The following is a 25,353-nucleotide window of genomic DNA, read 5'->3' as shown; positions in this document are numbered from 1 at the left end:
TGATTTTAATTTTAAAATTTGATTTTACAGATATATAGAGGACTAGGATAAAGGTTTTATATCCTATACACTATAAACAGGAACAACTATTCAGATACATATAATAAAATTTACTTCTCACTTATAATTAATCTTTCATTCGTAAATAATAAACACTTCTTTTAAATTACGGCAAACGATCTTTTAATATTTATAATCCATACACTTTTCCTCCCAAGAAAGTAAAGAAACTTTTTATATTTAAAAAATATCTATTTTTCTAAAACAAATATATTTAAAATTCCTCTTTTTTGTTATTATTTTAAAAATATCGTAAAAAAACCAGACATTAATTTTTAAAGATATCTATCAACTCATCTGATCCCATTTCTAAATTTCACCTTCATAACTTAAAGACACGGCACTGTTTCTGTCAAGTGTCATTGTTTGACACTCGTTTTTCCTTTATATCTCTCTCTCTCTGTTCGCCGGCAACACCAGACCACACCTAAAATAAGTAAGGTCATTTTCTGCTAACTAACCCTCATAAACAAACATAAGCATAATTAAAGCATTGCCCGCAACACACATTAGATACTGGCAAAAGAAACAACTCATTTTTCTCCAAGATTATCATCACAAATCACAAATATTCAAACAAAGAGACAAGGGGACCCATTAAATTAAAAAATTTGAGAGGGGGTTAACTATCATATGTGCCAGACATATATATACATGGACAGCCCTCCATTACATATATATGTGCCAAATCTAAACGTTCTTCTATTTTCATGGTTATAACAGTTACTCCAGAGGTATAATTTGCAGAGTAGGGATGAATGGAACAGAACTTCTTCATCAATTCTGCCACTCAGCTTGGTTAAATTATCTGCCATGCATATCGCTGCTCTGGGTCTTCCCCTGCTACTTTACTTCATCACTATCGATTAATGTGTGATCAAACTTAGCAGATTAAAGAAGATCTTACGCACACAAGGGCACATAACAGGCTATAATTTATGTCCAGCCCCTGCAGATCTTCTCCTTCACTCAACTTCCTCAAAATTGTGGGTCGCCAGTTCAAAAGGGCAATCCATTCCCTTCAAAGAACAGTCTAAGCTCCGACAATGCGGTATCTTCTTTTATTCCTTGTCAGGCTGCCAGCATGTATACAAATTATTATTTCCTGGATAAAGTATTTACACAATCTATTCTAATCTTTCGAGATATTTGTATCAAGGGGGATTTTATTATATATACTCATGAAGAGAAGACTACTCACCAGCTGGTTGTTTCTGCTCAGTTGGCTGTTTTGGCTCTGCTGGCTTCACTTGGACCGCAGCTGGTACGTTGTGACCATAGGAGAATCCAACCGGCAGTGACTGATGAGAATTTCCTGATGACTGTACCCCAAACTGGGGAGAATGGAGAATACCCTGCGAGGAAAAACCACCTCCTTTCATACTGCTAGCAGCTGCCGTGGCTGCTGCCACGGCCGCAGCCGCAGCAGCGGCTTTTGCAGGATCAGTTGTGCTGGTACTAGATTGTGTTGGTGGAGGACCCATAGACAACATCCCGGAAGAACTTGGAGAGGATCCTTGAGATTGCTGAGAGTGCTGTGGTTGCTCAGGCTGCCTCCTTTGAAGATTATAACCACTGGCAGCTGAAGTATTAGAACTAGCAGAATTCGGTGGTTGGCCTTGAAAATAAGGATTTGAAAAAAACATTGCCTGCTGCAGTGTTTGCTTTGATAACTGCTGCTGAAACTGTTGTTGCTGTCGCTGTTGTTGTTGCAGCTGCTGCATCTGAATTTGTGTTTTAGTTGTAGCACTCAGAGAAGCACTGTGAGGGTTCCCAAGAACTGATGGAACATTTCTCCCACCCGCCGGAGAGGCCTTTTGGCTCGGAACAGATGTCGAATTCTTTGTCTGCTGAGAAGACAATGTAGATGCTTGACCAGTCTTGTTTGCCGAAGCAGTATTTATTCTTGGGCTAGAGTTAGCACCTTTAGAAAGGGAAGAATGGGTAGGAGATCCGACTACGACTGGTGGGGATGGGGACTGGCTGCTATTAGGATGCTGTTGCCCTGGAGATGCTGATGGTTTCTGATTTGTCCCAAAGGATATTTGAGTGTGGTTTTGAAGGGTTCTTGTCTGCTGCTGTTGATGATTTTTGGGGGATGACGTTGATGAGACCAGTGATGATTGAACTTGGGAGGTGGGAGTTCTGTTAGAATTTTTCCATTGCGAAGATTGGGTCGGACTACTGTTATTGCTGCTTTGAACAAAATTTGGTGGAAAGCCGGATATTGAATTTGGAAACTTGGAAGCTACTGATGATGAAGTTAAGTGCTCCGACGACGCAATTCCATTACTTGATGGTGTCTTGCTACGAGCTGTCATGTTAGCTGCTAGTTGTTGCTGCTGTTGATGTTGCTGCTGGTTGTGCATCTGAATCAACTGTTGGTGTTGTTGGTGTTGCAACTGAGCATGCAACTGAGAATTGGAAGGGCCAACCAAATTCATAACATTAGGCATTCGAGCAGCACCAGGTGCAAGGTTCAGCATTCGAGCCATGCTGTTGGAAGCACTATCTTTAGGGGTTGCAGATTCAGATGCATCAACAAAGTCTGGTCTAGAGAAACTAATGGACTGTACTCCACTAGAAGCTGGACCCTTGCCCGTTAGCACCTTCCTCTCTTCATCTGCACTGGATGCAACAGCACCGCCAATTTTACCATCTTCTGACAATCTAGTATTCTTCTTTTGCTGAACAGCTTGGGCAGTTGCTGCTGCCTGCATAATCTGATGATAGCTGTGCCTTGTAGTAGCCTCTGGTAAGCTCTGAAGGATGGCATGATTTTGTGACATGGAAGACAAGTCAATTCCAGAAGCCGAAGTGGAACCAATCATGGGACCAAATGACATAGCATATGCTTGAGATGAAAGGGATTCAACACCTGATTTGAAACCCTGAAGATGTTGTGTTTGCTTCTTCTCACTTTGATTCCCACCACTGCCAACCGTAGCACCAGCTGAAGCAGCAGATGAGTTCATCAAAGCAAAATTCTGGGGATGAATGGGCATGGAAAAGTTTTGATTGTACACATTCACTGGTGCGCGAGATCCTCGACTATCAGCAGTTGATGGGCTGTCTTCACCGCCTACGTCACTTTCATGCTGCCTTGCTTGTGAAGGGGGTAAATGCTGATTATGATGCTGCTGTGATTGCTGAGAGGAACGACTTTTAGGGGCAGCAAAGTTCTGCAAGACTCCATTTCCAGTTTCACCACCATTGATCGCAATGCCTTGCGGACGGTGCTGTTGGGACTGCAAATGCTTCTGTGAAGACATGGAGCCGCCACCTGTGTTCTGATGAGTCTGTTGGATTTGCTGTTGTTGCTGAGTTGTTGGTACTTGCTGTTGCTGGAGTTGCAACGGATGTATCATCTGAGAAGGATAAAAAGATCCATTGAACATTGGCATTGGCTGAGCATGGCCTCTAAAATTTGGTGGTGCCCCAACAGCTGGAATTGGGAATGGGTATGGACTGTTCTGTAACACCAAGTACTGGGTTTCATTCGCAGCCATATTTGGGTAGTTAAAGCCTAGTGCACTTGCAGGTGTCGGTGCCGAGGCAGCCACAGTAGCTGAGTTTGGCGCACCAGTAGAAGGTAGACCCCCTGTGGTGGTTGGTGATTTTACCGAAGCAGGCCTTCCAGAAGTAGCTACAACAGCCGCCTGTTGCTGATTGAAGGGGAATATAAAAGCAGGGCCATGCTGAAATTCAGTAAAGATATTAGTACAAGACTACAATCTTCCCTAATGATATTATATATAGCATTCCGATTCATAATTTCCTATGAAGGTATGTTACTTTTTGAGACTATGATATTCTGTATTTTGATTGATAGGTTCTTACTATTGATAATTTTTGTCAGTATGAAAAAAAATGTATAGAGTTATGATTGATTTATAATTAGCTGCAGTTCAAAAGTAGAAAAATAGGGAAGGAAAGTAACAGTAACATACCATCATATTAGTGGGAGGTACTGGAGGCATAGCTTGCTGAAGCAAAATTTGTTGCTTCGCATGCCCAGCATCCGCAATGCTAGCAGGTTGGGCAAAATTTTCTTTTACAGCACTCCCTGGGAAGATAGCAAGACTATGACCCTTGTCTTGCATGGAGTTCAGACTCCTTCCAGAACTGTTACCGTGTAGTTCTGTAGGGGGGATAACATTGAGATTGGAGGATTTGGCTCCAAACATAGAAGCAGTAGTGCCAGAAGGCGCTGGCCAGAAAGGATTCATCTTCATGAGTTGCTGGTAATAGTGAATATTTCTTGCAATATGACAATGTGTGGCACACCTCTTAGGCCGTGGTTGAGAGAAAAGAGGCTGCACATTTTCAATTTGCTACAATTAGAAACTTTGATCACAAAAGGACAAGCCTATGTGGAGGACTTGTTGAAAAGATTAACTAGCTCGAGAGTAGTGAGTTCAAACTGAGGTACCTGAACTGGTGCTGTAGGCATGGTACCCCCCTCAACTGATACAACTCCTTGTAGTGGTGCTATGTACCTGGAGAACAAAGCCAATTAATTCAGTCAGAAAGAACATTGTATCTCATACTAAAATCAGCCTAATAGTGCCCTAAAAATGGAAATGCAGTAGGCATTGCATATATCTTCAACACATACCCAATTGGAGGACGAATTCCGCCAGGCCAGCTAGCAACAGACATAGGCAAAGGCAAAGAGATGGATTGAGCTGTAAAAAGAGACACAGGAGAAAAATTTATACACTTGTCACAAACCAGTTTCAGTAACCTCGCGAAGTAAAGCCAAAGGATAACCTACCACTTTTGTCCGTATTTTGCTGCTCTTCTTTGAATGCAGCTTTAGAGAACTGTACTTGTGATTTCACAACATGATCATTTTGAGGGTTGCTAACAGTGTCCATACCCGTTTTTTCCAAATCTAACTGGAGATCAATGTTCCGCTCCTTGCTAACAAATGATTTCTGGAATTCAACTTCTTCAATTACCGTCTTTGCAACTTTCTCAGCAGAATGAATCACTATATCTTCCTTGCTACTTCCCACTTTATCAGTTTCTTTAGCATTGCTCATCTCTTTTTTCTTTTCCTAAAAAATTATGATACATTACATGGTTATACATCAAGGCAGAGATGAGGATATCCGACAACAGGCAGAATAACTTACCATATCAAAAACCATCATATTTTGATCACCCATAAAATTAACAGCTCTGTCCCTTTCAGGTGATGATCTTGATTGAGGAGGTGGGGCCTACATCAATTAATAATGTAATTAGCAACTTGTATAATTCAGAAGCCAAATCAGCAACATAGAAATTAATTGTAATAATTAAAAAGAAAATAACAAAAAAATACATCTTCATTTTTTATACCCACCATCAGATCTATCTGATATTTTTCCTCCCTATTCTTCTCAATTGCTGGAGCTGCTGTTTTCCTGAAAATTCATCCATTAAAACAGAAATTATTAACAGAAAAAGAAATAAACAGAAATCAAACAAGAAAAATCATTTAAAGCACTTACACATTAGATGATGTTGCCATCGATGTCACTATCATCTCCTTGGGATCATCTTTTAATTTAACCACAGGTACATCCTTCTTGATAGAATTAACCTCTTCCTTGGTTGTTGACACCACATCTCGGCTTTCCCCAGCTTCTTCCATTAAAGCCGATTCACACAACGTGCCCGCTTCCAGCTTCATAGACTTTGATAGATGTTGGTTATTTTCCGCACCAGATTTACCTGAATTTGCAGATTCGCCATTCTCAGCTGCAGATCCAAAATTCCTTTCCAGATTAGGGGGACTTAGTTCAGACCTTGCCGTCTGATCAATTTCTAACTTCATTGATGGACTGCTTCGCGTACTTGAACTACCCACAAAATTATTATCTAACAATTGTCGCGGCTTCTTCCTCTTCGGAGCTACAGATTCAACAAAAACTAACATATTTAGATCACTCAATCTGTAAAGTGAACACAAAAGAAAACTGGCTCACTAACAGCTCAACTCACCAACAGCAGTTATTGGAGCCGCTGAAGAAGAATTAGATACTGGGGAAGAAGCTCGAGATTTAGCTTCACTACTAGATTTGTTATTAAATTCATTCTTCGACAATAAATCATTTTTTGGAGGAGCTTGAGATTGAGTCATGAGTCCATACAAAACCTCAGCAATCTCAATTTCCAGCTCCTCCGGATTATTATTGGAAGACGAAGACTTTGAAGTTGTCGTAGACCTTGGTTGTGGTCTAGGCTTCATTCCTCCACTAGATTTCTATACACGAAAACACAGATAACAGTAACTAAAAAATCACAAAGACAAACCAAACAACAAAAACTCAACAGGAAGTCGATGAAAATATTTACTAACAATTTTCTTCTTAATCGAAACATTTGAAGACGAAGGAGGCGACAAAGGAACAGCCTCCCTCACAACCGCCCCAGACTGCGTTGACATAGCAATTCCTCCTCTAACCGGCGAACTTGAAGCTTGCCGGTGATTCATCTGCTCTCCTCCTCCACCACCACTAGAAACCCAATCATGCGACCTCTTCGTTGATGCTGCAAATAAACATCAAAGCAATTCAATACATACAAACATCCATCAAATCAATCGGAAAACACACATAAAAGTCAAATCACTCAAAATTGAGTAGCATACCAGTTCTGGCCTTCCTAGGAACAGAGACACCAATCATTTCATCAGCGGCAGCTTTCCACGCCGGAACAGCCGCTTTATACATCTTACCACCGTCCGATAACAAACTCTTCCGGTTCAGATTCTGATGATGACTATGACTATAACTATGCGAATTGTTATGATTATTATAATTACTCGAAATCGACGGCTGCGATAAGATCGGAGTAGGCAGAGGCGGCAACATCCTGGAGAAATTAGCGGAGACGTCATCATCTTCATCCTCTTCATCATTCACACTCTCGTCTTCCTCAGAGCTCTCATCGGCGGCGTTCATCAATCTATCAGCTCTTCTCCTTTTACTACTCCTCGACCGCTCCCTCTCTCGATCTCGATCTCTCTCTCGATCTTTCTTCACTCCTCTCTCTCGCAATCTCGCCGGTTCATGCATCTCCGCTTCGTCCTCTGCAACAAATTCACCAAATAAATACGCCACATACATACAAAAACACAAAAATCACAGATCTGCTAGACATATATAAATAATCACCAGGTGAATCTCTGAAAGAGCTAGTTCGATGACGCCGTCGCGATAATCCGTTCGGAATATTGGAAGCAGCAGCTCGTCTACCATCTCGAATCCTATCCATTACTCTCTCGATCTATATGTAAATAAATCTCATCAGCGCAAGTAACAATTTCGTGAATTGAGCTGAACACGCCGGCTAGAAATCGCCGGAAATGGAGAAAGTTGAGTATTTTCCGGCGAATCTGAATACTCGAGCACAAAAAGATTGGATTTTTCAACTCTCTCTCTCTCTCTGTCTCTCTGGAAAAAATAAAGAGATAGTGTTTTGATGTTTGTTTAGCTTCTCTCTCTATAAATTGCTCTTTCACTCCCACCGAACGTATTGCGTGGATGAGTCAATCTAAGCCGTCTATTTCGGACTATAATGAACGGCGAGGATTCACGGGTTCCAGCGTGGCAGATCGTGATCCGTTGGATGTCGTCATGATCTGGTCAGTGTTTATCGGTGCTTTTTACACTTCTTGTGCAAACAATAATAAAATAATGTAATAATAAATAATAAAATAAAATACTTGTTTGCGTTAAACTATTTAATTGGAAGTAGCTACAGTCCTAACAAAATGGTATGATTGTGAATATTATATTCAGGCAACTAGTGTATATATGAATATTTTATATGTGTATAAAATATGCTAAAAGCACTTTTTTATTATTATCAAACAAATCAACCGGGCCTACTCTCTTTGATGTTTGCCACCGGCTATAACCGGTCACACGGCTACAAGTCTGTGACCATAACCTAATCCAAGAAAATACTGGAATTTGTTGGAATTTTGTGTACTCCATTCAAGTCGAGTATTAAATACCGTAAAATATCCATACGTAAGAATCAAACTATTGTGCTGAAATTGCTTTCTAAATATTTATAAAGATTTTCTTATTGCTCGGTTTATACCCCCTCCGTCCCGGTAGACGTTCCATTTGCATGTATTTTGACTCTCTCTTATTCATAAAATATAATTTTATAATAATTTTTTTAATTTTTTAATTTTTAATAAAAGTTTAAACACCAAATTTCAAGCAAAATAATAGTTAAAAAATAATATAAAATTATACTCGAAGCCTTAAAAAGCGTGTCAAAAAATAACGTATAAAATTAAATGGGATAGAGAAAGTACTATTTTTGTACTGAATAATTTGATCACTCTGTTGTTTACATGTATTTTAACATATTTGATATTTGATGATTATATTCATCTTTATTATTATTATAAATTATAATTATGAAAATATAAATTTCATAAATTTAAATAACATACCGAAAATAATAAAAAATGACCTGGCTGTGTAAAACAAATTTTAGCACAGCAAAGGACGCCGCCAACTGTTACTGATTGTGCTCTAGGTTAGTAGATGGGACCCATGTATTGAATATATCTCATGTGGCTAATCCAAGTTATTTACAGCCGTTGGATCAATCTGACATTGCAATTTGCTTTTATACCTGTAAAAATTTCGAATTAACCTACAAATCGGTCTACGTGGCATTTTAACAAACCTGGTAAATACACAAAATCGTAGGCATCGTTGGATTAAATAGATCGGACGGAAATAAACTAAAGACATGGAGGCGGTCACGGAACTTCCGAGAAAAAATGTGGGTCCCATGCATGCGTGGCCAATCTAGAAATAAAATAATCAAAAAATTAGACTGCTGTATGGTTTTATGAGTGGCCCACTTTTGTCATGTTTTGTACATGGGTCCCACAATCATAGTTAAGCAAGTCAAATTTTATTATCCCACTCTTAAAGTGTTGAATAATTTACCTCAAATAGATCTGGAAGCTGATTGTTTGGAGCGTGTATTGCACGCGCAATAAAATAGTTTCACACTTTAAATGCTTGATTTTGGATTCCTACGTGGTGTCAATAGTTGTCATACACCAACACGTGGGTGTTTATATTTCTTTACATATATCGATGAGTAAATATCTTAAGCAGTCATGTGAGATAATATATCATTTATCTTATTTTGACTCTGTTAATATTTCTCATGTGATTGTGCTATTTTACTATTTAGTTATTTTCAAATAGCATTTACACTTGTATGTTTGTAAATTTATTTCTTTTTGTAATATTTCGACACATACTTTTAACTTTTTTCTATTAGAACTAATATTATTAAAAAATCATTTTATCAGTATATAACATATGAGTTTTCAATATGTATATATATGATATGTTTACATATGATAATATTACTCCCTCCGTCCCATATTGAGTGAGCTGGTTTGACTTTCACGGAGATTAAGAAAAAGGTAGTAAGTTTAGTTGAAAAGTGAGTAAAGTTGTGGGACCTATCAATATTTAATAATAGATTTGAGATAGTGGAGGAAGATAGTGGGTGTAATAGTGTTTATATTATTATAGAATGGAGATAGTGGAAGAAAGTAGTGGGTGTAATAGTGAAAAGTAGTGTTCAAAAATAGTAAGTATGATAGGTTCATTCTTTTTGGGACGTCCCAAAAAGGAATAAGGGTCACATAAAATGGGACAGAGGGAGTAATAGAAATAATATTGATATTTTGAATTATATATTACTATATATTTACAAATGTGTATCGGAATATTGTACATAATCTGAGGCCTTCTGAGTAGGGTGTGAGGTCTCTGTTCCAATTTACAAACACAATCTGCTTCAGAGTTCTGACATAATACATGTACTGTGTAGTCTTTAGCTCAAAAAATGATAGGGAGGTGATAAACAGTCCAGTCGTCTGACTTTCATTTACATAATTTTATTGAATTTTAACCACATATTTTAAAAAAAATTAAATATTTTTTTTGAAAACATATACTAGTACCATATTTTTATTCACAAAAAATTAAATTTCAAAGATAATATTCTTAAATGTATGGTGAAAAATAGTTGAAGAGAATAACATATTTAAACAGAGAATATTTAAATTTTCGAACAACTTAAAATCATACTACGTGGGTGTTTGGCGGGGCTTTTAAGCCCCGCTTCTGGACTTTTAAGTTGGAAGTGTTATAACCAGATTTTACAGGCGTCATGACACGACGGGAATCTAAGCCGACACGACGGGAAAAGAGTTGACGGGAGGAAGCAACTGTGATGTAACAAGTGGATAAGCATGAAGACTGAGTCCTAACAAGCCCACCTATTTAGGAGGAGAGTTCAAGCAGTAGTTGGAGAAGTGCCAACAAAATAGGAAGGAGCTAACATGCACCTGGAATAGAAATTGGAGGAAAAATAGGAGTTGTGGGAGAATTGGACTCTAAGTAGTTATCTCATTCATGTATAAATATAACTAGAACACTGGTGGCTTAAGGATCCATTACACTTTACTTGGCAACCTAAGTTGCGTATCATACACTATATTTAACACCCACAAGTTGCATCCTGATTCACCACTACTTCCCATTACACTACTTATCTTCTACATACAAACTTCTAACAACATACTTCTACAAGCCCTCAACTTCATCTTCTATCCATCACTCTTTCCTTACTTATAAACCCTAAATCAAGCCCTAGATATACAAACCAATGCACGTACACATACATACATTAACATATGAGTTCTGGCCTTCTTCATCTTCTACCAACTGAGCTCTACATCTTCATCTCCCCAAAATCATTCTGCCGACGGGTGCAACCTGCTGCCGACGTGTGGACATTGCTGACGGACGTGAACTGCTTTGGAGCCGATGACAGCATCTTTTTGTACTTGTATCTTGTATTTCTCATGCTTGTAAGATGTACTTCAACATTATAGTGGACATTTGGCTGGGACATTCCCACCCGCGGTTTTTAACCTTTTACAAGGGGTTTTCCGCGTCACCAAAATTGCTTGTGTTCTTGTCTTTTACTTTCTTTTCGATACTTGTCCATTCGATCTTCTAAATATTCATACATAAAACACATACTCCATTGTTATAGAAATTAAATAGGCTTGGCTTTTAACCCCGCAAATTTTAGTTAAAACAATTGGCGCCGTCTGTGGGAAACTAGCGAAGCACTACACGATTTCTATGACAATGGAGGAAGAACTACACCACGATGAACGCTCCTGACAAGGGGCTGATCCAACGAACACGTCTCTCAACAAAAAAAATGAGACTTCCCGATGAGTTGATCAACATGTCCTAACGCCATGACGTGAATGATAGTTGACATACAACACGTGATAGTTTGAGAAGACGACGGCATGCATGTGTCAAATCTGTCAAGAGGGACACATAGACTCCGAGAGGGTACTAGTCAAGGTTAAACATACCTGAAGTAATTGCAAACGATCATGATATGTACGACGGGAACAATTCACATTCATCTCATCACGTCCGACGGGAACCAGTAGATCACACGTGACACAACATGACCAACAAGACATGGGTGACATCTACACGACAAAAAACAACACCACGAGAGGACATGACGTGACACCAAAGAGAGAGACCGACATAATTGATTTTTTGACCAGAAGGAATTGACAGCTTCGCTTGGGAACATGACAATACGATGGGTAGCAGCCTCGACATGAACATACACAAGTTAAATGAGGACAAGTCAAACCACATACATGTCAAATGAAAATCAAACAGAATTAAGATAATCAATCGCAAAGGAGACAACTAATTCAAAAAAGGACATGATACATGAAGTCGAGTATCAGGAATGACTAGCAAACATGGTGACAATATAAAAATAACAACATGACAGTTGGACATAAAGTCTTGACATGATGATCGACGTGACATCTAGACTTGAACTCTAGAAACATGACAGATCATGTCAAATACATTATCACCTATGAGCCACAAACAACGATTGACTCAAAAGTTTTGCTAATTTTGTGGCTAATTTCAGTCCAAGTCTTCTACATCAACAGGACATGACGACTTGTCCTAAAATCGCCACAAAGGGACAATATAGCATACCTAAAAGACGATCGACATCACTGGTTCAACGTGATGTAAAGGAAGAAGACATGACATGACCAGGAAGGATAAACATAGAAGAAATAGTCAAAAAGAGACTACTTGTTGCGACAAGTCCAAAAAAGTTGATTAATGTCAGCTTGATGACAGTGGACATGACGGTCAACACCATGACGTGAATGATTGACACCTCTAGAAGTGCTCGATGACTCCAACGAGATTAAACGATACATTACGAATTACGAATTACCATTCCCCAGGGGCTCGAACATGCTACTTTTGAAACTTTATCACATGTAAGTGAACTCATCCTCTTTATCCTCTTAGTCTTTAGCAATATGATAATAAGTTGATTACGATCTTTGCTTCGACTTATGCCATTTAGATTATATTTCATGCTACGTGTAAATGTTTGCTTGAACGAGTCATGATCTAAGCATAATGATACATGTGTTTGTTTCCTACATGACTTGCTATTCTACTTGACTTGATATGTGTGTTAAAATATGTTATGCAAGTTGTTCTAAATTGTCTTCATGTTTAACTGCTTAAAGTTGACGTCTTCATCATGATATTTATTGTGACATGATATTGCATAAGTATATTTTAGATACATATTAATAGACAAGGAGGGCTGATCACCCATCCTACTACGGTTGATCATTATCGAATGATGGTGACGACAACACTACACATTACACAAATAACTTACGATGCCACGAATAATGATGCATTTCAACATTATGTATTTGAACATTACATAATCGCAATTACAATTACGAGCTAAGTTTCAAGAGGGAAAGGCCTTTTAACTAGCCTACGAATGCATGCATCGACGTTTGAAAATAAATAAATTTGTCGAATACAACAACATTTGAAAATTATATATTTGTCGAATACATATACTACATGCATCAACGTCTGAAAATTATATATTCATCGAATATATATATTTGTCGAATACATATACTACGTGCATCAACGTTTGAAAAGTAAATTTGTAGACTACAATTATGCATATTACAACTTTAGATACATCGACGTATTTAACAGACATGTCGACAAAAACTCCACAAAATTACACAAGTCACGACCCTTGGTCGGGCTCATGAATTACAACGTACATTTCTACATGTCATCACTTACACGTGTCATGATAGATTGCATTGACTACGTGTCACATATTACAATTGCAGGTGACATGTACATTTACAAACAACATATCACGATATGATGACGAGTTACACATCATGTCTACAAGTTACATATTACGAACGGAAGACATACTACAAAACATTTTACGTGTTGGTACTCCTATCCATTACGTCATAATCACTCCCAATTAAGGGGTCACATGAAACAATTTCAAGTCACGGACACATAGAAATATGCAGCCGACAATCACAAGATTATATACAACATTTTGCATATGTCGGAAGTCAAGTACAAGGAGCTTTACATATATAATGCAAAAAAACGTCATACAACTTGACATGTTAATACTAACGACAACAAGTGAGCTACTCGTCGATGTTTTCATCATTAGAAGATTTAGACAACGATGACAACTCGAGATGACATTATAACGACACAACAAGATAAGGACTCGATACAAGACAATAGCGAACAAGACAAATCGACATGACATGATCACATATTGCAAGGGTCGGTATTTTAACATAGCATCGGTGTTCCTATTTGCCATGATCTGAGGAAAATGGAGTGTTCAAGAAGTAATTTTATTGGATGCATGTCTCCACCCAACAAAATTAGGGGCTATTGTTATAACCAGATTTTACAGGCGTCATGACACGACGGGAATCTAAGCCGACACGACGGGAAAAGAGTTGACGGGAGGAAGCAACTGTGATGTAACAAGTGGATAAGCATGAAGACTGAGTCCTAACAAGCCCACCTATTTAGGAGGAGAGTTCAAGCAGTAGTTGGAGAAGTGCCAACAAAATAGGAAGGAGCTAACATGCACCTGGAATAGAAATTGGAGGAAAAATAGGAGTTGTGGGAGAATTGGACTCTAAGTAGTTATCTCATTCATGTATAAATATAACTAGAACACTGGTGGCTTAAGGATCCATTACACTTTACTTGGCAACCTAAGTTGCGTATCATACACTATATTTAACACCCACAAGTTGCATCCTGATTCACCACTACTTCCCATTACACTACTTATCTTCTACATACAAACTTCTAACAACATACTTCTACAAGCCCTCAACTTCATCTTCTATCCATCACTCTTTCCTTACTTATAAACCCTAAATCAAGCCCTAGATATACAAACCAATGCACGTACACATACATACATTAACATATGAGTTCTGGCCTTCTTCATCTTCTACCAACTGAGCTCTACATCTTCATCTCCCCAAAATCATTCTGCCGACGGGTGCAACCTGCTGCCGACGTGTGGACATTGCTGACGGACGTGAACTGCTTTGGAGCCGATGACAGCATCTTTTTGTACTTGTATCTTGTATTTCTCATGCTTGTAAGATGTACTTCAACATTATAGTGGACATTTGGCTGGGACATTCCCACCCGCGGTTTTTAACCTTTTACAAGGGGTTTTCCGCGTCACCAAAATTGCTTGTGTTCTTGTCTTTTACTTTCTTTTCGATACTTGTCCATTCGATCTTCTAAATATTCATACATAAAACACATACTCCATTGTTATAGAAATTAAATAGGCTTGGCTTTTAACCCCGCAAATTTTAGTTAAAACAGGAAGCACTTATTCGTACCGTTTGTGTAAAAAGTCGAGAAGCACTTAAAAAAAGCTACGATTCCTAGCTTTTGTTTCATGACTTCTACTTTTTTGCCAAACACTTTAATCACTTATAAGTCTTAACTAACTTCTAACTTCTACTTCACTTTTTTATTTTAAGCAAGAAGCACTTATTTTAAACTCAGCCAAACGGCCCCTACAATTACTCATCCTTGTAATTTTGACACTAGCTTCACTTCATTCAAATCTACAACCTTTCCCCGCACGAACGAACAATATCGAGGAGGTTTACCGAGTCTTCTGAGTTCTATTTGTTTTTTAATATATTCTTGTTGTTTACTGACTGCAGTCATTTGCATGAACGAGTGTTTTAACTTTCTCGAAATATGATCAGAGTTAAAATCATGCTATGCTTCAGAAATGTTTTCATGTGATTTCGGAATATTGAACAAGTTCGTAATATATTACAAAATACAAACTGTAATTTATCTACAATTTCAATACAATCAAGCGGATAATCAAACACAACGGATCATAATTTATTCTTGCGCCTCCAAGAAAACATACGTAACAAGAGAATTCTGACTTTCTGTTGTTTAACTTTTCTATTATCCAAACCCGGTAAAGTGTGGATTTATATATAGTCATGTCAGCCGTAAACTTGTAATATTGCGAAAATTTTGTAATTAGAAGTGTTAGTAGGTAGTTGCGGATCCAGAATTTGACAAGGGCTTAATTAATATTAAAAGAATTCTCGAATGTTGATAGTTCTCGATGTCAAATATAACATCCTACGTATCAGATACTTGCGATAAACTAAGAAATTCATCCCAAGGATTAATGCTTAATTAGAGAATGCAATGTTAAGCTTTTACCAACTAAATTGGTTCTAATCAATAACATTCCGTCTAATTTCACACCTCAAGTGGGTAACTTTCTTAAAGAGGCATTGTTCTTCAGAAAGGACTGCTGGGCCACCAGCAGCTCAAACCTCTCCTACTTGAACTTTGTAACTGAAATTTGGAATTCTCTTTGCCTGTCTATTGGTCTCTTATAACTTGGAAACTTAGTTACAAAACTCAAACTCGTAATGTATAGCTTGATTGTATATTTGTATGTATCATGTAAATATGTAAAATAGATTCTTCACATCATCCGACGATTATAAAACTATATGTCATACAATCATCCAATGTTTATAAAACTGTATATCATGTATAGCTTGATTGTATGTACCATGTAAATATATCGCAGGTAAAATAGAGTCTTCGCATCATCCGACGATTATAAAACTATATATCTGTATAATCATCCGACGTTTATAAACCTGTATATCATATAAGCCTCGGGACGGTAGCCTTAGATACTTATAGATGAAAGTAGAGTTTCACTGTTTTAACGTTTCACTGTTAGTTTCAGGATAATTGGTGCTGTAAGCCAGGGACATTTAATATTCATGAAATGATGACTGTACCTTTTCTTTTGATTACTTGACCTTGACTGTGAGTACCATGAAGCATTCAAGAATTTGTGAAGCTAAAAACAGACCAGGAGACCAAGTAAATAATGTCTTTGATTGCTGAAGAGTACTATGATTTTGTTGTCCCATTACAAGCCAATAGCAACAATTCTTCAACATCATCTTCTCTAGAACACTGTTTCTCAAACATTACAAGGTCTTGTTTGGTCAGCAAATTCTGCACTTCCTATACAAATATTTAAGGTAGATCTGGTGCAGATAAAGCTTTGGCTACTTTCAATTGCTGCGCCCAAATGCGGGCGCTTAAATTCCCCAACGCTACTCCCTAGATCTATCTAGAAGTCTATTCGCTATCATTCGAGGTCCCTGCAGCTTTAGAATTGTGATTTAAAGCAGCCAAGTCTTTCTCCTGCTGCTTCTTAAGATACCTTTGTGCCGTAGCAGTCACAATTTGAACTAAGAAGTTTACAAGCATTAACAATACAACAGTGTTCCAAATTGAAGCTAATGAGAGATCCCACTTTTTCACCTAATAAGATAGAAGGTTTTACGAAAATTTAATGACAGAAATAGGAAATCGTAAAAATGAATCTCATAATGTCGGCAAACGGAGATACCTTTAAATTGGAGGTCACGTGAGATGGGGTTGCCATATACTTGTCTTTCATGGCATGCAGTTTGGCCACAAGGTTGGGGAGGATGGACTCAAAACCAGGTACGAAACTGAAAACCCAAATCAACTCATTCTCTATCCAGTTAAGTAGTTGATTGTTGCAGACTGAAATGATGAAAATAGTCTGCAAGAGACAAATAACAAAATCTAGAGCACTTCCTTTATCCCAACAGAGTAATGCTAAATATGCCAAGTCCAAAAGCTTCATAATGATGTTAATTATGAAAATATCTACCTACTATTGCATTTATGCTCCCCATAAAAGGATAAAATAAACTTTTGAAAAGAAGTAAAGGGGTTAGAAGTTAAAAGAAAGCAAGGCATTTAATATATCCGGCTAAATAAGTAAGAAAGTAGGAAATAACTCCAACGTACATCAGGAGTCCAACTTTTGTGAAGAAAAGACCTTTACAAACCTGTAAGTGAGTTTTAATAATTGCTTTTCCGACCAATGTAGCCAGAAAAAACTCCCAGAAAGGAATTCCAAATTGTCCACACATTATACCAGCAAGGTCGAACAGAGGATTTGGTACCTACCAAAGTCATCTGAATTAGACCACACGGTACTTGCTGATAAACTGCTAGACAGATACTCCAATATAAGAGCCAGCGCTCTATAATTTATTTCATGTGTGGATATAAGATGCATCTATACATAAACTAGTATGACTCAGCAGGATTGACAAATTGAAAGCTACTTTATATAGAAGCCTTTTCACATAACAAATGAGAATGAGAATATCAAAACTATAGTTGGCAAGTTGAGAATGAGAAAAAGAAATACACTAACCGAAGCAAGCACTAATACAGTAAAGAAGTTTAAATACTGTGCATGTGAAAGGAACCAGCACTTTAATTGATTCAGACGAGTAGCTATCCACCCATCATCTTGTGAAGAGGAAGTGCCCAATTCTTCCATTGCATCCAACTTTCCACCTGATAAGCTTGCTGCATGAAGATATTAATTATGTGTTTAATCACCTTTGACAACTTGAAAGCGGAAAAAAAAAAAACTTTGGCCAAATGCAAGATTAATAGCTTGGCATGTACGGTTCACGACCATTCAGAGATTAACCAAGCCACGCATTTGAAAAACCTACACCACATTGCAGTTGTATACCTAAACCAGGACAAGTACAAGCTACAAGATACATATAGCAAGCAGCTGGAGCGGGTATGTTTCATTTCAAGTCCTATCTCCAAAGGTCAAGTGAATCATGATATGCAGACATACACCAAAATTTCAATTGCGTGTATATGTTGGATCCTCACCATGGTCCAGCAAACATGCAACGTTTTAAAGATTGAACATTTTAGGTTTCAAAACTCACAAGACTGCTTCTCCTAGAACCAAAATAAAACTTTCCCTTGGCACTTAATATTTATTTTCCACAACAAAGTATACAGACGCTTAGACACACACAAACAAGCACAGAACTTCATTGACTTAGTACCTGCTCCTGAAATAAAATATGGAGGTAGCTCTCCTAGCGCAGTTCCAATACCCCAAAGAATAGCCTCTAACTGGACCTGTGGCAATATACTGGTAAGTGGAATGTGCGGACCATGTGAAGAGGAAAACATAGGGGGGCCAAATTCAGAACAATTCTTTGCAAGCCAGGAAGGCCCTCTCTTTAACTGTATGGTATCATATGGGGCACTTTTGATGTCTACGCGACTGCACTGCATTGCTTTTAGAGTGAAAAAAGCAATGTGAGGACCTAGATATAGAACAAAAGTATGCAAACCAGATCCTGCAAAGGTGAAAACATAAGAAAGTTACATTTTAGAATCCAACTGGAAGGTGATATATTTCTCAGTCACATGATGTAATATTATCAAGAATCGTGAAAGAAGAGCTCGAGGATTCAAATAATAATTATAACCAAGATCTATGCATTTTTACACTTGATGTGCATTCAGTTGTTCACACATGCACATACACATGTTAACATATTAAACTGGAAAACAGAGAAAGAGACAAAAACTTTCATAGAATATACAATTGTTTCCAATAATACAAGTAAAGCATATATAATATAAGTAGTACTGGACATCTGTAGGTACTACAGCCAAATGCCAAACCTTACAAAAATAAACATTCTGTTTAGAAGTAGAAGACCATTTTTTAAACCACATTAATCAACTCAAGTTATAGAGTTCTAGTATGGGTGTTTACTAATTTTTGTTTGTAGACAATTACCAGTTTGTGTGTGTGTGGATCTATACTTTTGTACTTATGCTACTACCCAAATGCTTTAATCATCAATGTCTATTTATTATAAGAAACTAAAGTAAGATCTCATAGTTCCGGTTTATATATTGGGCTCTGAGAGTGTTTTGTTCAAATTATTTTCCATATATGCAAGCATCGACCCTTATTAGAGATAATGCTCCTATTCTGGAGCCAGCTCAGAACTCCTTGCAGGGATGAAGCCATCAAACATCTGTGAGGGGGGCCAAAAAAAATTTCTTCGATACAGTAAAATTTTTCATCATCATTGTAAAATATTCATTATAAATTTAATACAAAAATACTAGTAAAAAAATTATAGTAGAGCTTTGCGTTTTTTTAAATCAGGAAATCAAATTTATAATTATGTCAACAAAAATATTTAGCTATTTCTCTTTAAATATATTTAAGTATAAAATGGTCAGGAAACTCATCATAATAACTCTAAGTTATACAGTAAACTTTAATTAGCAAGTAACACACATTAAATGAAATTGTATTTTGACAATATCTCAAAAACTAAATATTATGTTTATTATACTTAAAAAAAATATTATGCTTATTTAGAAGATGACAAGTTATAATTTAAATAAGTAAAAATATTACCTGGATGATGAAATTTAAATTGAAGATGAGTAGATCAATATTAATATTAAATAATAAATTGATAATGCACGAGGACTAACTATTCTATGAAAATGAAGAAGTGAAGTGAGATATAAGTTTCTTGGATAAGACCTCCATCAAAGATTCTTATTTTTAAAGAAGAACCATATTGACATTTATATTTATCACATATCACATTTTACGATCTTTTTTATTTTAAATAGTATAATTGTATATATATCCATATTTTTGTTTATTTTTATTTTTAAATTTGGTCTAATACAATAAATTAGAAAAATCTAAGAATTAAAACTTTATTTTACAATGTTAAATATTTCTTAGAAGCGAACAAATATTTTTTGAGGGGGGCCAAATTTTTATATTTAAATAAATATATAGATAAAATACAATTTTTTTCAAAATTATATAATAAAAATTACAATACTATGAAAACCCTAGGGGGGGCCATGGCCCCTTCTGGCCCCTATGTTGCTTCGTCCCTGACTCCTTGCATCTTACATTATCGTACCATGGCTATTTGTATTTCAAATATTTTTGTTTTGATCTAAACCCAAAATTCTATCTCTGGATACTGGATAGTTTATACCAGTGATGTGCATATTCTAAACCTCATTTAATAGCTGACAAAAAAAAATGTTTGGTTGCAAATACAGAAGTGAAGACCCCTCTGGTGCAAGATTTCTAGATATTATGCCTCGTGTATATGGGACGACACGTCTGCTAAAAGTTTACCAACAGTTTACCATGATGGCAATCACAAAGGACGTCTAGGAATTGCAAATAGGTAGCTATTAAATACATACATATATATACCAAACTAAGATAAGAGAAGAAGTTCTAAATTTTGGAGCTTTTCTGCGTAGCATGCTGGAATTATAATTTTTTCTTACCAAGACCAATAGAAGATGCAACACCAAGGGCCACCCACCATAATCCAAACTGTAGATATTGAAAAAGCTCTTCAATGTGCTGTACAGAAAAGGCCAATGCAAGGCAGGTTAGTGTACACCACAGAGCTATATTTCTCACAGGGACGTTAAAGTCTCCGAGCTAAAAAGATTAGGTAACATCGCTGTGTTGCTAAATCCTAAAAAGCCCCAAAATCTTGCAACAATGTGTAATGTTGGTTGTTTTAGGTTCATAATGATGAAAGAAATGGTATTACAATGGTACTAATACAAATACTGAATCTGCATATTCATTCCAATGGTACTAACAATAAAAACTGAAAATAAGGTATGTTGAAACCTAATCTATTTATCGCAATTATTTGAAATTTTACTCATGCTGCTAACCACATGTTAAAAATACAGATGCTCTAGGAACAATTCAATATAATTCTAATAAACTTCAAATTATTCTGAACAATTCATCTACTCAGCAAAAGAAATATCCCAATATTTCTCCAGCTCACTGACTTGCATATTGCAATTTGTTTTGTTCTAATATATTAACATAAAAAAGAAGCTACAGAAAGTTGAAAGGCCAAAATACCTTTTCATGAGGACCATCAGTGTTCAGAAGCAGAATACCACCTGCTACCAGGACAACACCCATGGGAATGAGCCAAGATCCATGCCCTAGAAGATACTGTAACAATCTCTTAAGATACTGAACAACAGCCAAAATGAAGAACTTCAATGTTTTGAATGGTTGTGTTGTGAGTCTCAAATTTTCCAGTTCCTGCTGATGCTTGCCGCTTAGTCCTGCAAAAAGTAGCAATTCTGTCACAATAGAATCTTACCGGGATTAACCAATTTGGGAGGAAGAGACCCAATGCCCCTTCCTTTTTAGAACTGAATTACATTCATGTTTTGAGGTTACTAAATTAACACCATGTTGTTTCCCATTATTATCCCACAATTACCATAATCACTTAGTAACGTCGATAATCATACTACATTAAAGTTTTGAGCATCGGAATTCTATTTATGGAACAGATCAACAGAAGCAGTAATAAGCTGTAGCGAAGAGATTTTAACCGTCGATGCAACAGCAAGCAATATGCTTTAGTAAAGTACTAGTAATATATAACAACTTTATCAAACTGAAGATACTAACACACCACTTATATCAAGAAAGCTGGACATAAGTTCTTTCATCTGAAACCAAAAAGGCAAGCAAAACGGGAGTTTTTAGGGGTTGTAAATTGGACGGAAGTTTAAAAATAAAGAAAAATGGATTAATAATTCTTTAGTTCCAGACATCCAGGGACACCGAAGATACTAATCAACAAAAGTAATTTTACAATATTCCATAGATGCCAGTAATTTTATTCTTACACAGTGGTTGTATATTGTATCTAATTGTGAGCACAAAAGAAAGTCTTAGCACTGACTCGCATGGTACTGCTTGTAAACTAGAAACTGAAAACTTACGCTTGCTAATTGTTATGGTTATTAGACCATCTCCAATGCAAAAGTCCACGTCCAACTTTTTTGGGACCCATTTATATGCCACATAAGTGAAAGTTAGTTTCATAGAAAAATTGTCTAACTTCCTCAATGCAAAGCCCAAGTCCAACTTATTTAGGTCCCACTTACTTACTTTATATATTACATTTATTTTATATATTATTTTACTTTATATTAATTAAAGTTTTAAAAAATATTTTTTACTACAATTAAATAATTTGAATGATAAATAATTTTTCTAAAATTAACTCATATATAAAAAATATTAAAAAGGCTCATTTGCACTCAGCACCATGCCAACAGCAGAAGAGTAGAAAAAGTAGAAAAGTAGTATGACACAGCAGAAAAGCTGTTACACTTTGTCAGCCCAACTACTCGGGCCTGACCAGTGACCAAGTCCAACTCTCCCCTCCAGCACATGAATTTGTAAAGAGATCCAGCGCATTCTCTCCAACGCAGCACTCAGGCTCGCATTGGAGTTTCTCTTATGCACTATATACTCTTAGCCTATAAAATTCTTGTCCTATGAATACTCTACCAATTTCCTCATAATTGATTATACAGAAAGATATAACATATGTACAAGCCTGTTCCTCCTCGTCCCTTGTTAAATTTAATCCTCAGTGTATTAATATTATTCAAAAGAGAATATCCGTGCATGTGCGACGATCATTAGATTGTTTCCAAGTGGACAAGTGTCAAGAGAGTTTTAACTTTTAAATATAAAAATATTAGGCTATATGCTATTCAGGGAAAAAAAAAATTAAAGGCCTGAAGCTGACAGTTGTTTATGCTCAAAATAAATTCTATAATTTAAATTATTTTTTAGATTGTGAAGAATAATTGGTCATTGTAAACCAAATCTTTAGTTATAGATTAGGATTGGTTTAAATAATTTTGATATTGAAGGATCTTTTTGAGAAAAATAGGATATTTTCGGTTTTGTTAATGGTTTATAGTGAGCTCATTAACATAACAATATATCAGTTCACATTACATCTTTGTAGTAAATCTTTGTTCTTCATCATGATTATATACACACAAACATAAACCTACAATTTCCATGTTCGAGGGATAAACAAAAACTAAAATCTACTCTGCACAGTCATTTAAGTTTTAGAATTTTGGCACAACGTCACCATCTTTGAATGGAACGAAATTAATTTACAACAGCCTTTGGCTTCTTAACTCTCGAGAATTGCTAAAGTCTGAAGATACATAATCTCGACTACAAACAGTATACTAAGGGCAATCAATTAAATACTCTGCCTTGCCTTGCCATCATTATTATATGAAAAGACTTCCCGAACCTGACCAAAACTAAAAGAAATGAATCACTATTTCCATAATACTATACAGCTTTAAGCTTCGGTAGTCAGTTCAGTTTCATAAAATGCTGGATACAACAGTAGGAAAACTGTGGAAGCATAGGCGGTGTTTAGAAAGCATTTTGTAAATCAGAACTAACTTCTCAGGCACCTATGTTAACTTTTAACTACATTCAGGCTACGACACAATATGGGGAAGGACGACAAACATTATGCAAACTTTTTCTTAACTTGTACAATCTATCGGTTACATAGAATTAGATAAATAGCTTGTTGAGTTAGCATAAGTAGTTATTACTTCATATACAGGTGCTACAAGCATATGTACAAGGGACTAGTAGCTACTATAAGCCTTGTTATATATAATAAGCGCTTGTTCAAACTATTGATTTGATAGACTCAATGAGTTGTAAGCAAATTTTATGTCATGCCTATTCTTAACTCCCAATTCTGTTATCTTTGCCTCAGTGACATAACATCAGAGGGCTCTCTTCTTAAGTCCCGCGTTAAATTTTTGCATAAAATGCTAAAATTGTAGAACTGATTCCTCAAAGCTAAAAATATATATTTATTAATTCTGATTCGTGAATCTTCTCCTTGAGGTAACATTCAATACACAAATCACTAAAACGTGATACAAAGATCACAAAACACAATACATACCCTACTAATCATGTATCTACCACGGAAAAATTTAACAACGATGCCCACATTTAAGTCATCAAACAATATCCACGTCATCAAATTGAACAACATCCAAACAAAAAGGGGGGAAATCCAAATTTAACAACTATTACAAGAAAAATCCAAACATAACAATCTGGGTAAGTGAGATATAGTAAGCAAACACACACACACACACACATTCACAAAATGCTCTAACACATTTTTAAAGGTTGCTTCTTTTAACTTTTAAGCAAAGCACTAAGCTTTCAGCTTGAGCAAGATAAGAGAATCCCCACTTATTACAAACTAATTTACTGATCAACACAAACAACGTCAAGAACCCAACATAACAAAAAAATTACATAACACAAATCAAAATCAAGATACTTAACAAAACAAAAAGGATAAATTTAAGCAAACATGATAGGACTTGCCTGAATTCGAGACGGGGGTAGTAATATTTTCTCCCATAGTATCTGCTTTTGATATTATTGTTGCTCCGAGATATTATAGGTGGTTAAGATTCAGATGGAGTCGAGGATAAAAATGGATAATTTTCGTTTTTGGGTAATGGCCTGTAACGATATATAATTAAGAATATTTGAGAAGATGCTGGAATTAAGAATAATTGAATAAGATGTGCGTTAATATAATGATCCGGTGTCTGTGTTGAATATAGCTGGAGCTGTATGTGTTGGTGCAAATTCACTAGTCAGTTTGCAGCCAAATTACAAGTTCTGATAACTTGCAAGATTTTATCGTACAAATAATAGATTAAAATATGTTATATAATAATATATAGAAAGAAATTTGGTATATTTACAAATTCATACAAATGACTTGCAAGAAAATATATAAAACTCACTTGTATCAGCATTTTCCGGATCCCCCACATACATATGTCAGGACATATAATCCGTGAAAAATAAAAACCAGCTATTTTAATCCTAATTGTTTGGGGAAGTATTATTCAGTGAAAAACGGATTCATTCCATAATTTCAATCTTCCGGCAACT

At 36.4% G+C, this 25,353-nt stretch overlaps 2 protein-coding genes across 3 annotated transcripts; both read right to left on the bottom strand.

Annotated features, from left to right (window-relative positions):
* Positions 1 to 574: 574 nt before the first annotated feature.
* On the bottom strand, positions 575 to 7,535 carry LOC108199275 (protein TIME FOR COFFEE). Its single transcript, XM_017367025.2, has 13 exons — positions 7,230 to 7,535; positions 6,704 to 7,144; positions 6,413 to 6,603; positions 6,055 to 6,316; positions 5,562 to 5,964; positions 5,414 to 5,474; positions 5,202 to 5,288; positions 4,838 to 5,123; positions 4,679 to 4,748; positions 4,493 to 4,559; positions 4,011 to 4,376; positions 1,262 to 3,758; positions 575 to 1,136 (listed from the first exon to the last, which is right to left on the bottom strand). Exons 1-13 carry the CDS (start codon positions 7,327 to 7,329, stop codon positions 1,132 to 1,134), a joined length of 4,836 nt encoding a protein of 1,611 aa, XP_017222514.1. The 5' UTR covers positions 7,330 to 7,535; the 3' UTR covers positions 575 to 1,131.
* Positions 7,536 to 16,469: 8,934 nt separating this feature from the next.
* LOC108197236 (vacuole membrane protein KMS1) lies at positions 16,470 to 25,026 on the bottom strand. Of its 2 annotated transcripts, XM_017364797.2 has the most exons (8): positions 24,772 to 25,026; positions 21,424 to 21,635; positions 20,820 to 20,898; positions 18,524 to 18,823; positions 17,860 to 18,017; positions 17,486 to 17,602; positions 17,014 to 17,193; positions 16,470 to 16,925 (listed from the first exon to the last, which is right to left on the bottom strand). In XM_017364797.2, the coding sequence occupies exons 1-8, from the start codon at positions 24,806 to 24,808 to the stop codon at positions 16,740 to 16,742; spliced, it is 1,269 nt and encodes a 422-aa protein (XP_017220286.1). In that variant the 5' UTR covers positions 24,809 to 25,026; the 3' UTR covers positions 16,470 to 16,739. The 2 variants fall into 2 exon arrangements, with proteins under 2 accessions (XP_017220286.1, XP_063939391.1); XM_064083321.1 differs by lacking the exon at positions 17,486 to 17,602 and having other exon boundaries at positions 16,599 to 16,925; positions 24,772 to 24,954.
* Between the last annotated feature and the right edge of the window lie 327 nt (positions 25,027 to 25,353).

The sequence above is a fragment of the Daucus carota genome, chromosome 8, assembly GCF_001625215.2.
Source record: "Daucus carota subsp. sativus chromosome 8, DH1 v3.0, whole genome shotgun sequence".
NCBI classification, from domain to species: domain Eukaryota; kingdom Viridiplantae; phylum Streptophyta; class Magnoliopsida; order Apiales; family Apiaceae; genus Daucus; species Daucus carota.
This window is presented reverse-complemented; position numbering and strand designations above follow the sequence as displayed.

Coding starts and splice junctions, on each gene's coding strand:
- LOC108197236 (XM_017364797.2), bottom strand. CDS start 24,808: ATGGGAGAAAATATTACTACCCCCGTCTCGAATTCAG. Junction 17,603..17,859: donor CTGTATTAGTGCTTGCTTCG/GTTAGTGTATTT, acceptor TGACTTTGGTAG/GTACCAAATCCTCTGTTCGA. Junction 16,926..17,013: donor ACGTGACCTCCAATTTAAAG/GTATCTCCGTTT, acceptor CTATCTTATTAG/GTGAAAAAGTGGGATCTCTC.
- LOC108199275 (XM_017367025.2), bottom strand. CDS start 7,329: ATGGATAGGATTCGAGATGGTAGACGAGCTGCTGCTTCCAATATTCCG. Junction 6,604..6,703: donor TCCTAGGAAGGCCAGAACTG/GTATGCTACTCA, acceptor GTTTATTTGCAG/CATCAACGAAGAGGTCGCAT. Junction 6,317..6,412: donor TTTCGATTAAGAAGAAAATT/GTTAGTAAATAT, acceptor TTTCGTGTATAG/AAATCTAGTGGAGGAATGAA.